Source organism: Podarcis melisellensis (genome assembly GCF_964234715.1).
Source record: "Podarcis melisellensis genome assembly, chromosome: 4".
NCBI classification, from domain to species: Eukaryota; Metazoa; Chordata; class Lepidosauria; order Squamata; family Lacertidae; genus Podarcis; species Podarcis melisellensis.
This window is the reverse complement of record NC_138531.1, coordinates 80289958-80302403: the sequence shown is the minus strand read 5'-3', so window position 1 is coordinate 80302403 and position 12446 is coordinate 80289958. Positions and strand designations below refer to the sequence as shown.

Genomic DNA, 12446 nt, shown 5'->3' with positions numbered 1-12446 from the left:
GGAATGCACTGCTAAAGGCTTCATTTGTCTAAAGACAAGTTCATCCAAAGTAGGGGTGGGGAACTTCAGATGTGAGGATCTCTACTGGTCCTCAAAACTCTCCCCAGGCCCCACCCTGCACTAGTGCTGCTTCTCACCCCAATTGTTGTTGCCTTGCTAGAATGGATAGCTGAACTCGATTAATGCCTCTTGCATCTTTAAAGAATGTACACTCTTGAGCAAAACCAGAGTGTGGACAGTTTGGTCCTCCTGATTACAGCCATTGAGATTCCTCCCTTGAGCTCAGCCCTGCTTGGCACAGCCGTGGAAGGCAGCCAACAATATTAATCTTGCATGCCCTCCTTGCTTGTCAGCGGAGCATTCTAGCTATGTACATGCAGCACATTAGTAGCCTGACCATCTGGAAAGTCATGCCAGGAGCAGTGGAAGGTAGATGGGTAAGCACTAATACATGGCTAATAGCTCTGCACATGATACACGTTTTGCTGAGATGTTGTGTGGGTGTTGATGCCCCATCAAGCATACCAAAATAACTGCAGACAAAGAGAATTGCAGAGACATTTTTCTCTCCAAACAGACAGCATGCATAAACTTTGATCAGGCTTTTCGGGGCACAAAAGCTGCTGCAGAAGTAAATATTTATTTGAAGAAATATTTTTGGGAAAGTGAAAGAAGTCTAAATGAAGAGCACAATTAATGTGAAGACTCACAGTGAACACTAAAAAGATACCTAATCAAAAGTGGGAAAGTTGCATTGACCACTGACTTCTCCTGAAACCGGCCTTCTTTGTGTTCCCCTGGAATTTGACTTTGGACCATGACCTGGCCTGGCCTTTCTGACTGTCCCTGTGATTGGCTTTGGGACAGCTGGCTTCAGTGTCACATGAAACAGGACAATATGCAGAGGGTCCCTGGTTTAATCCTTGACATTTCTAGTTAAATATCAAGCAATAAGTGATGTCAAACCCCTGAGCCATGGAGACAACCGGTTGCCAGTCAGAATAGATAATTCTAGTAGATAGACAAATAGTTTGCATTACTGTATCTATTTAATTTAAATATTTGAAGGGTTTTCACTCTTCAGCCAAAAAGGCTCCCACAGCAGCATACGTTAAGATCATAACAAGAAGATGGTCCTTGCCTGCCAGGTTGCAACTTAGCTTCGTACTACTATGTTTTAGTGTACACTTTATCCTAAGAACCCAGAGAGAGGCAGAAGCAATTAAAATCTGAATAGTTCCAATACTATCAAAAGAACAAATAAAAAAAACCCATGACAAATCCTCAAAATTACCATCTATAAAAATAATTTGGAGCCACACATGGACTCATTTATGGGACTGATAACCAACAAAAGCCTGAATTATTGTAAGACTTTAACTGGTGCTGAAATGACAAAAAAAGAGAGAACATATATGAATGCCCAATATATTAAGCAGGCAAATATACTCCTGTATTTAAGTGTAATGTATATCATCATCTGTCAGCAAAGTCCTTCTGTGTTGTACACAGGAAAAACAGACCAATCTACACACTAAAGAACCAATGGATCCAAATTTGACATGAAAATGGCAATACAGTGGTGCCCCGCAAGACGAATGCCTCGCAAGACGAAAAACCCGCAAGACGAAAGGGTTTTTCGGTTTTTGCGACGCTTCGCTAGACGATTTTCCCTATGGGCTTGCATCGCAAGACGAAAGCCCATAGGGAAATCTCGGGGACCTTTTTTTAAATGCTGGCGGTGGGGAGCAAAGCCTTTCCCCCCCCTCCGGACTTCAGAAGAGGTCCAGGAAGGCCGGCGGGGGCGAAAGGCTTTGCTCCCCACCGCCAGCATTTTAAAAGCGGTCCGGGATAGCAGGGAAGCGCTTCCCGCTATCCCGGACGGCTTTTGAAGGCAGGCAGGGGGGGCAAAGACTTTTGCCCCCCCTGCCTGCCTAACCGGGGGCTTTTAAATCGCCCCGGGACTGTCCGGGGCGATTTAAAAGCCCCCGGACGGCTTTTGAAGCCTCCCCCCGCCGCCCGGTTTCAGGGCATCGTCCCGATGCCGGGCGGCGGGGCAGGAACGCCTCCCCCCCCCCGCCCGGCATCGGAACGATGTCCCGAAGCCCGGCGGCGGGGCAGGAAAGCCTCCCCCCGCCGCCCGGCATCGGAACGATGTCCCGAAGCCGGGCGGCCGGGCGGGAAAGCCTCCCCCCGCCGCCCGGCTTCGGGGCATCGTCCCGATGCCGGGCGGTGGGGCAGGAACGCCTCCCCCAGCCGCCCGGCTTCGGGGCATCGTCCCGATGCCGGGCGGTGGGGCAGGAACGCCTCCCCCAGCCGCCCGGCTTCGGGGCATCGTCCCGATGCCGGGCGGTGGGGCAGGAACGCCTCCCCCAGCCGCCCGGCTTCGGGGCATCGTCCCGATGCCGGGCGGTGGGGCAGGAACGCCTCCCCCAGCCGCCCGGCTTCGGGGCATCGTCCCGATGCCGGGCGGTGGGGCAGGAACGCCTCCCCCAGCCGCCCGGCTTCGGGGCATCGTCCCGATGCCGGGCGGTGGGGCAGGAACGCCTCCCCCAGCCGCCCGGCTTCGGGGCATCGTCCCGATGCCGGGCGGTGGGGCAGGAACGCCTCCCCCCGCCGCCCGGCATCGGAACGATGTCCCGAAGCCGGGCGGCCGGGCGGGAAAGCCTCCCCCCGCCGCCCGGCTTCGGGGCATCGTCCCGATGCCGGGCGGTGGGGCAGGAACGCCTCCCCCAGCCGCCCGGCTTCGGGGCATCGTCCCGATGCCGGGCGGTGGGGCAGGAACGCCTCCCCCAGCCGCCCGGCTTCAGGGCATTGTCCCGATGCCGGGCGGTGGGGCAGGAACGCCTCCCCCCGCCGCCCGGCATCGGAACGATGTCCCGAAGCCGGGCAGCCGGGCGGGAAAGCCTCCCCCCGCTGCCCGGCTTCAGAACGATGTCCCGAAGCCCGGCGGCGGGGCGGGAAAGCCTCCCCCCGCCGCCTGGCATCGGAACGATGTCCCAAAGCCCAGCGGCGGGGCGGGAAAGCCTTTGTCCCCCCTGCCTGCCTTCCCAGGGGCTTTTAAATCGCCCCGGACAGCGGAGAAGTCCTCCGCTGTCCCGGGCGATTTTAAAATGCCGCCCGCCAGAAGAGGTCGGGGGAAGGCGGTTTCCATAGGAACGCATTAATTGATTTTCAATGCATTCCTATGGAAAACCGTGCATCGCAAGACGAAAAACTCGCAAGACGAAGAGACTTGCGGAACGAATTAATTTCGTCTTGCGAGGCACCACTGTATTCATAAGCCAGTGGAACAACATTTTTCAATCTACCTGGGCACTCTGCAGCTGAACATGAAGTGGCCATACTCGAGCAAAAGAATTTCAAAGGGACACTTAAGGGTGAGAATGCAAAATCACAATCAATCAAGAAGGTAAACTATGTTGGAATTCTGCCTAGGTCAGAGGAATGTGCCACAGCGTAGGCACCGGCAGATATTCCTTGGCGACCTCCCCACTGCTACTCCCAGCAGATAAGCAGGCGAGGTCTCGGCGATTCTTCCCAGATGTGTGAGAAGAACACACCGTTCATTCTCTCTCCCCTTTGGTATCCCCAGGGAGGGGAAAGAAGCAGACAGAAATCTATTTACATCCTTTATTTCTGTCTCTTACATCAGTACAGAGAAAACATGTCTGCACTCCACAGCAGTAAGAATAAACTCCGCCCATGTACTTCCAGTATGGGTCATATGACACACACACTGAGCTAACATCCGGTGCTCAGTACAGAATGGACTGCCCCTTTGTTCCCATGGCAACAGTTACAAACATCCTGTTTGGCTTCCCAGCCACCAGCAGCTGACTGATCTGCTAGAGCCTTTGCTTGCTGCAGCTTTGGTGCTTTATAGTAACAAACTATTCATCTTGGCCTGAACAAGTTTTCCACTATACAGTAAATGTTAACTAAATCAGCAAAGCAATCACGCTTTCTTAAGGGGTCACTTTCTGTGTTTTGCATGCATTCTACCTCTGGTTCAATTGTCAATGTCTGCAATTCTTGCATTTCATTTTTCCCTGATCTCACTGCTTACCACTGCTATTGTAGCTTGCCACCATTTATATACTTCTGATTGATTGTGGATCTGATTGGCTGTGTCGTCTAGGGCAGTGTTTTGCAACCACTGTTGCCTGGTGTGCCGTGGGAAAAATTGAAAAATTCGAAAGATTTAAAAATAAAGTATTTTATAATTTTTCATATTTCTGTTTACTTACTATTTCATAATAAAGTAATTATAAAATACTTTCTTTGTGGTTATCTGATTCCTATTCAAGAGAATTGCTTTATATATAGTCAATATATGCACAGAGTTAAATTTTTTAACATTTTCTAATGGTGGTGTGCCTTGTGATTTTTTTCATGAAACAAGTGTGCCTTTACCCAAAAAAGGTTGAAAAACACTGGTCTAGGGAAGTTTATGCCAGAAAGTTCAGCCTTTAAGGAGTCAAAAGACTCTTTATTTTTTTTAGTGCAACAGTCTAACGTGGCTCAGCCTCTGGATATTATTATGTTATCAGATTTCTGTTAATAGAACTATCACTGTGGGTTTGCCTTAAGGTAATGCCTGGCCATAATCTTGGACTTGGCAATGGAATGTTAATAGCCTGAGATATTCAGGTGCTATCTCTCAATGGGAACTAATTGTTAGAAGATTGCTTCATGATATGAACATACGAGCCCTGAGGGATCAGACCAAAGCCTTATTTTAGTCCAGCATTCTGCTTCCAGTGGCCAACCAGATGCCTATGGGATGCCCAAAAGCAAGAAATGAGTGCAAAGGGACTCTGCTGCTAAGTGTTCCCTAACGGAGGACCATTCTGCAGTGTGTGTGTGTGTGTGTGTGTGTGTGTGCACGCACACACACAATCGAAGGTAGTAGGGCGGCCATAGGAACATAGGAAGCTGCCTTATACAGAATCAAAATATTGGTCCACCTAGTCCCAGTATTGTTTATCTTACCTGGCAGTGGCTCTTCAGAGTTTCAGTCAGGGGCCTCTCCCAGCCCTATCTGTAGTGGCTGTGGCACACTGGCCCCAGAAAAGAGTAAACTGTGAGGCTAACATAAGACACACTGTTTGTGAAATTCTGCAAGCTTCTGAGTTACACAGAGCTCTTCTGCAGGGAACACATGATCTGAGTAAATTGTGGATATTTATTTAAGCGAAGGCTAAAGGTAAAGGACCCCTGGCAGTTAAGTCCAGTCACAGACGACTATGGGGTTGCAGCGCTCATCTCGCTTTATAGGCTGAGGGAGCTAGCATTTGTCTGCAGACAGTTTTTCCGGGTCATGTGGCCAGCATGACTAAGCCACTTCTGGCACAACGGAACAGCAAAACCAGAGCAGCACATGGAAACACCGTTTACCTTCCCACCGGAGTGGAACCTATTTATCTACTTGCACTTTTTGGCCTGCTTTCGAACTGCTAGGCTACCTATTATTCATTAGTGTGATAAGTGTGTATAGTGTATGGTGTAATATTGTATAACATAAGCAAAGGATAACTCCTGTCGTGAGGAGTACACAATCTAGCCTAAAGCCAGCATAGTGAAACACAGTTCACACCTGCTGCTCATCATAGAAATGTACTGAACACATATTCACTCATGTTATAGTTTGCTCCGTGTTTACTTTCCATTTTATTATTTCCTTCTGAGGGGTACCCGATTACACTGTTTGCTTATGCAGTTCTTTTATCACCTTTAAATGACTAAAGGTGAGTTCAAACAACATGAGACATATTTCAGTGTGAATGGCTAGTGCATGCTATTTAATCCCTGATGGTTTTAAAAGCTGCCATTTGTCAGAATTGGTTAGTACGCAAGCCACCAATCAGATGCCCAAGCCATACATGCAAGTCACTGTACATATACCCAAGTAACAGGAAGTGCTTCTGGAAACTGCATACAGTACAGTCAGTGATCTCCTGCACTGCTCTACCTAGAGACTATGGCATCTTTAAGTAAGTAAAGGTAAAGGTAAAGGGACCCCTGACCATTAGGTCCAGTCGCCGTACTACCCTGCTCAGCAGCTGTTGGGCAGGAAGCTGTATTGCAGTGGGCAAACTACAATCCCCACCATTTTTTTGTAGAAAGCCATGAAAATTAAATTGGTTTTAAAACTTACATAAATTTACAGCAATTGCGGTATTTGTAAGATGGAGCACTGCTGCTTTCCTGCTCTCCCAGCTATGGCAGTAGTAGCAACTTTTAGTCTGAGCAAAATAGACTTGCAATTTCAAGAGTATGCTACATTTTCTCTAATTCTTCTGCTTCTTTCAAATTTTCTTATTTGTTATACATTTTTTAAAAATACTGCAAATCTCCAGAACTTAATGCGAGTTATTTTATTCTCATCATACCCTGATGTAAAAGGCAGCATATATCTTACAAAGACAAACTCATTAAACAGTCCTGCTTTCTTAAGCGCCGTATTTCATTAGTAGGAAACTTCAGACTTGTTTTACAAATATCTCTTGATGTTTGCATGAAAGGAAACATCTAACCTACAGACTGAGTAAAAAATAATTTATAGGAAGCCTGGGGCACTTTGTTGGGATGACTTTCCCCACTGGAAGAATTATTAGTGCGAGATAACCTTGTTTGCTCTAGATCTGTTGAAATGTACATTTATGGCAATGAAGTCAGTTCAGATGGAGGCAGGGCCTGATCCTCAAAGAGTGGTATAAATAATCTCCAGACTTTGCCACACATCTGGCTGTACTACCAATGGAGCAAAACTGAGTAGGAAGCCACTTCACACTGCACAAAAAACAACAACACGGTTTCCTTAGGGCAGAACCACACATTTAAATATGGTTCTATGACTTTTCCCAAAGAATCACGGGAATGGTAGTTTCCCCTCACAGTGCTACAATTCCCAGCACCCGTAACAAACTCCAGTTCCCAGAATACTTTGGGGGGAAAGTCCTGTGTTTTAAATGTGCATTGGATGTGCCTCAAATGTATCCAGTGGATCTTTGGAGTCCCATCCTGCAGAACAAGTTCTAAACTGCCACAAAAAATAATTTGAAATAACTATTTTGTAAGACAAAACGTTTCATTTTCCTCTGTGGGTTGCTTTAAAAAAGCTGAGTGGGTAGCTGCTAAAGCAATGTATTGGGGCCCAAGTTAACTTTATCTTTATCAGCAAACATTACATACAGTATCGTGTACATGGTACATAATTTGTGATTATGTCACATTCTGGTACAGAATTCCCCTCCCTGTGTAAAACTGAACGTAACAGTATCAGCTAGAAAGTAAATATACCAACCCGAAGGCTAAATAATGCACTATATTTGGAAAGAGCATTGCCCTCAGTAGCATTTTTGCTTCAGTGTTATTCATACGGTACACTAGGAATTTTAGAAATTTTGCTTATTTCTTTTTATTCTGAAGTATTCCCAGGACCATGTACAGCACCCTCAGATAAACTCCTTGGTCCCAACTACATGGGGTGATTAATTTTTGCCTGTTGTTATTTTGAGAGCTGCTTTCTTTGTGTCTATTTTATTGGGAGTGGGGAGTATGGGGATTCTGAGCACCACAAGTTTTTCTTCCATAAAATTGATATTTTGTAGTGCCCGTGACTGTATCTTAGAAATCCACGTGTTCCTCAAAATGGTTGAGGACCCCTGTTGTATTTAAAACAAAGACAAAACATAAACACACCCATAAAATACAGTGGTACCTCGTGTTAAGTACTTAATTCGTTCCGGGGGTCCGTTCTTAACCTGAAACTGTTCTTAACCTGAAGCACCACTTTAGCTAATGGGGCCTCCTGCAGCTGCTGTGCTGCCGGAGCACGATTTCTGTTCTCATCCTGAAGCAAAGCTCTTAACCTGAAGCACTATTTCTGGGTTAGTGAAGTCTGTAACCTGAAGCGTATGTAAGCCGAGGTACCACTGTAATGTTAAAGCATAACATTCCCTTCTGAAAAATAAATCACAGCTTCCTGCTACCCAATTACCGGTACCTATTTAGCTCAGCTCATGAAAAAACAGAAAAAAATCTGTCCCCTGAGACTCCTCTGGCTTGGTAATGAAAGCACATGCCTCAAGGGGAAGTAACAGAGAGCAGGATTTTGGTGAAGGGGATTGTAGGGTGGTAAGCTGGGGAAGGAATAGTGACCCTTGCAGTTGCTTCTCCTCTCCAAATTACACCCTGACACTCCGGGATCAAATCAGAAGCTGGGATAGATTTTGTAATTCCAGGACTGTCCCTGGAAAATAGGGACATTTGGAGGATATGCTCACTCTGCCTAATGATAGGACTGGCTCTGGCACAAGATTAAAATTGAGAGGAATAAAACCAGTAAAAATAAGTAAAAAATACAATAATTTGAATTTCCTGAACAAATAAAGAGAGTTTAACAAGGTGCCAAAATGAATACAGTGTTGACACCAATGACGCTGTAGATCTTCCATAATTCCTCTGACCCCAGAACACAACCTGAAAGTTATCCATTTTGACAAAGCTTCTACCCACACCACACAAGATAGATGCAGACGGAGTGATGAAAGAAACAGTCACCATGCCCTTTGCTCTGAGGAAATTTTTTTTTAAGGGAACAGGCTAACAAAGTCTTTGCCCCTAGTGAGAATTCAGACAATTTTAGTACTGTACAGAAGAGCCTATTATATTATTCTATAGCATACTTGACATAATCAATTCATTCCTGCCTACTGCTTATTTCAGTAAAGGGCTTTATTGAATAGTGGCATACTGGGTGTTGTGAATAGAAAATTTGTTTTTTAAGATCCTCACCGCTACAACAGGCACAGGGAAAGATCAAACATGGGAACAGAGGAATTAATGCGCCAGTGCTCTGAGGGAGAATCTAGTAGGCCCCTTTCATCCCACAAAAGACAGCACTTCCCACTTTGTACTTCAAATGCGGAATGACCTTCATGGCTTTCTTTCTTTTTCTTTCTGGAATCCTTCTAGTGAGAGAAGTACTCCTCATCTTGGTAGATCTTATCTATACACACTCATTTCAATCACTGTCATCCATACCTTCAGATGCCAAATGCCATGCGCCAATCCCTCTATATCAAAAACCTTGTGCCTCTCACAAGTTCCTTAGGCCTGCTTATCCTTTGTAATAAAATGCACTTTGTTTGTCAGCGGCAAATTTAACAAAGTATGTAATTTCAAGGTAGGTAAAGGTACCCCTGCCCGTACGGGCCAGTCATGTCCGACTCTAGGGTTGTACGCCCATCTCACTTAAGAGGCCGGGGGCCAGCGCTGTCCAGAGACACTTCTGGGTCACGTGGCCAGCATGACGAAGCTGCTCTGGCGAGCTGGCACCAGCACAGCACACGGAAACACCGTTTACCTTCCCGCTATAAAGCGGTACCTATTTATCTAATTTCAAGGAAATTTACATTAATTCAAGGTACCGTAATTGAACAAAAAAAAAAAAAACCTACAAAATGGCTTAATTGAAGGTAAAGATCAATTCATTGTCTTCAATAAGCATTTCCAATAGTGGCTGGTATGGTGGAACAATGCCATGGAGCTGTACTCCCCACCCTGACTTTGCTGCACCTTTGGTGGCGCTGAGGTGGAGCTGCATGGACATATTAGCGGAAGCGCAGCCCTGACCTTGCCACTGCCCTGCCTCGTCCACGTGCTATCTAGGTGAGCAGTGGTGGCACTGGCATTGGGAGGGTGGCTCCACAGTGATGCCTCACCCTACTCCTCACCCTACTGATTATTTCTAGGGAAGCTCACATGAAAGAAGGAAGCTTTCTTTCAAAGCCAAAGTAGTATAATCAGCTCACAGTACTCTTGAGTGAACCAGATTACTTATATCCTTTTCAATATGGCTTCTGGCTCAGGTTTAGGATGGAAGCTGCTTCAGATTGCAATCCAACCCCCTGATTATGCTGGGCTGTGGGGTGGTGTGTTGGACTGAGTGGAGGCTATCCTCTACTCACTTCTGCTGGTCCTACTGGTCTCCTGCCAGCTTAGACTTCTTCCTTCTGCTTGCCAAATGAGTGGGTGGAAGGTCCATTGATACCATCCACCATTGTATCCTTCTGGAGTATTTGCAGAGACTGAATATGGGTGGGTAGGAGGTACCTTAATTTTCCAATGCTTCTGCTCCTGTTTCACAGGACATCTCCAGAATGTAGTACTGGGAAACTGCTCCTTCACATGGGAACTTTCATATGGGTGTGTTATTTCTTATCACACGGAGAGACTAGGTAGATTCTCTAGGTGATGACTATGCAGCTCACTGCATTTGATCCCATGGTTGATCTTGTTCTTCAAAAGGAAAGTTTCCATGCCAGTAGCTGTTGCTGCCAGCCGAAAGAGAATGTCATGGAAACTCTGGCAGAGAAACTCTACCTAGCAAAGATAAAAGTCAGTTCCACCCATACACCTTATAGCAGCGCCATGAAGAAGTCATCACACAGATGCCGTTTCTCAGCTTCCCAAGCCTAACTGAGGAAATGTGAGAGCAGGGGCAACAAATCTCCTTCCCCAATGCAATAACTCCACACAACCATACCACACCTGCTGCACAATGTAAGCACTTCAAGGAGTTCCACTAAATTACTGAGCTTGAGGGCTTGTTGATATTTCCCGCTTGAGAAAGCAGGCTTGATAGAGCAAAGTCAGACCACTTTATTGCCGGAAAATGTAGTTCGGCTTTCAAATGAGGCGTGTCAGCTGCAGGTTCAGTTCAGGCTTATGAACTGAAAGAAAGCTTATGGCTTGAAGTATGTTATGTTAAGTTTAGCATTCTATTAAATTCGCCACTCCCTTTTTAATTCTTATAAATTAACATGTCATACCTGGGGAAAATCCATGGGCTGTTACACCTCAGGCCATTCAGTTCCATCCTTCCTTGCTTTCTCTGTCTACCTCCTTTGTATCCTCTGTTCCCAGATCCTACACACTTCTTCCTCCCACAGTACTTCCTCTATAGTACCAAGAACAGATAAGCTCACTCAGCAGGGATGCAATTATGATGTCACCTGTAAATCATCAATGAACCCTGCTGGCGGTGATGAGCATATGGCATCCTTGGTCACCATTGTAAGGTAATATTGAGCATTCACTCTGTCATGTCCTCTGCTTTTGGACTGGAAGCTGCATTATACTGGCCCATCCAACTCAGTATCAGTTCCTTCCAGCTCTACCTGAAGATGTCAGAGAGGGAAGCAAGGACCTCCTGCATGCAAAACTTAATGCTCTAGGTCTGAGCCACACCCCTTCCCACATGTTCAGCAGCTGACAACTGCAGCACCGACTTGCATGTCTGAATCAGCTAACACAGATCAAACTCTGCCGAGATAACATGCGGGTTATTTCAAGTACAGAACTCTTCTGTTGAATCTGTCCACACAGGGAGATGCAAAACACCAAATATGAACTTGAATGATGCATACACCTGTTAGAACTGACCCTAAAGCTCCATTTTTGCTGGATTCTAGGAACAGTTAAGGTAGAACAATTAGTGCTGGAATTATGCATAAACTAAATAAATTGCAGTTTTTAGGGCATCAGATTATGCAAGGCCTCAAAATAATATTTTTTAAATGTTACGTTTTAGTTAGATTTGGTTTTTAGTTGCATCCTTACTTATTTGCACATATAAAACTTTATTGTTTCTATTTTCACTGTCCTTTCTATTAGATTAATACACTTTTTTGTATTGCTTATGGGCCTCTTAAACTTGACATAGTTTAGAGCCTCAACATGTCTTAACTTGGCCTGGCTCTGGTGCATATCCATCCCCTATATATTACAAGCACTACAGTTTTGAAAATATTAGTCACCTGCTGCATTTATGAACAGTGGCGTAGCGTGGGTTGCCAGCACCCGGGGCAAGGCAAGTAATTTGCGCCCCCTAACCCGTGGATTTGCGCCCCCTAACCCTAACCCCCGGTGCGCCCAGTGCGGCCGCCCCCCCCTGCACCCCCCACGCTACACCACTGTTTATGAAGGGGAGAGGCCAGAGGCTTGTGTAGTGGGGGCAATACATGCTTTTAGGGCAGACGTTTCCAGGCATTTCCAGCTAAAAGGGACTCCAGTAGTAAGATTGGGCTTTGCAGTGCATTTCTACATGCAAGCCAGAAGTATTTCCTCCCCTTGCATGCTGCTCTGGGGGTTCTCCTGACCTCCTCCCAGAAGCAGTTTGGGTGAGACATGATTCCTCCACCCTCACTGCAACTCTTTGACATACGGTAGGTCATAAAATACTAAATATGCAACCAGCTTGAAGTCTCGTTGAGCAATTCAGACAAACCCATGTGCACATTCACCAATGTAACCTGGGCTGTAGGGAAAGCAGCTAATCACACACACATGCACATGGTAGATGTAGCCCAGGAGATACTGTTAAATACAGTGGCGTAGCGTGGGGGGTGCAGGGGGGGCTGGCCGCACCGGGCGCA

The 12446-nt window shown here is 46.3% G+C and overlaps 1 protein-coding gene across 2 annotated transcripts in view; it reads right to left on the bottom strand.

The window, feature by feature from the left end:
* SPATA13 (spermatogenesis associated 13) overlaps positions 1 to 10993 on the bottom strand; it is a 101772-nt gene extending 90779 nt beyond the window's left edge. For both annotated transcript variants that reach the window (XM_081909298.1, XM_081909302.1), the window contains exon 1: positions 10842 to 10993. In XM_081909298.1, coding sequence (XP_081765424.1) covers positions 10842 to 10856 — 15 coding nt within the window. In that variant the 5' untranslated portion in view covers positions 10857 to 10993. The remainder of the gene's footprint in view (positions 1 to 10841) is intronic.
* Between the last annotated feature and the right edge of the window lie 1453 nt (positions 10994 to 12446).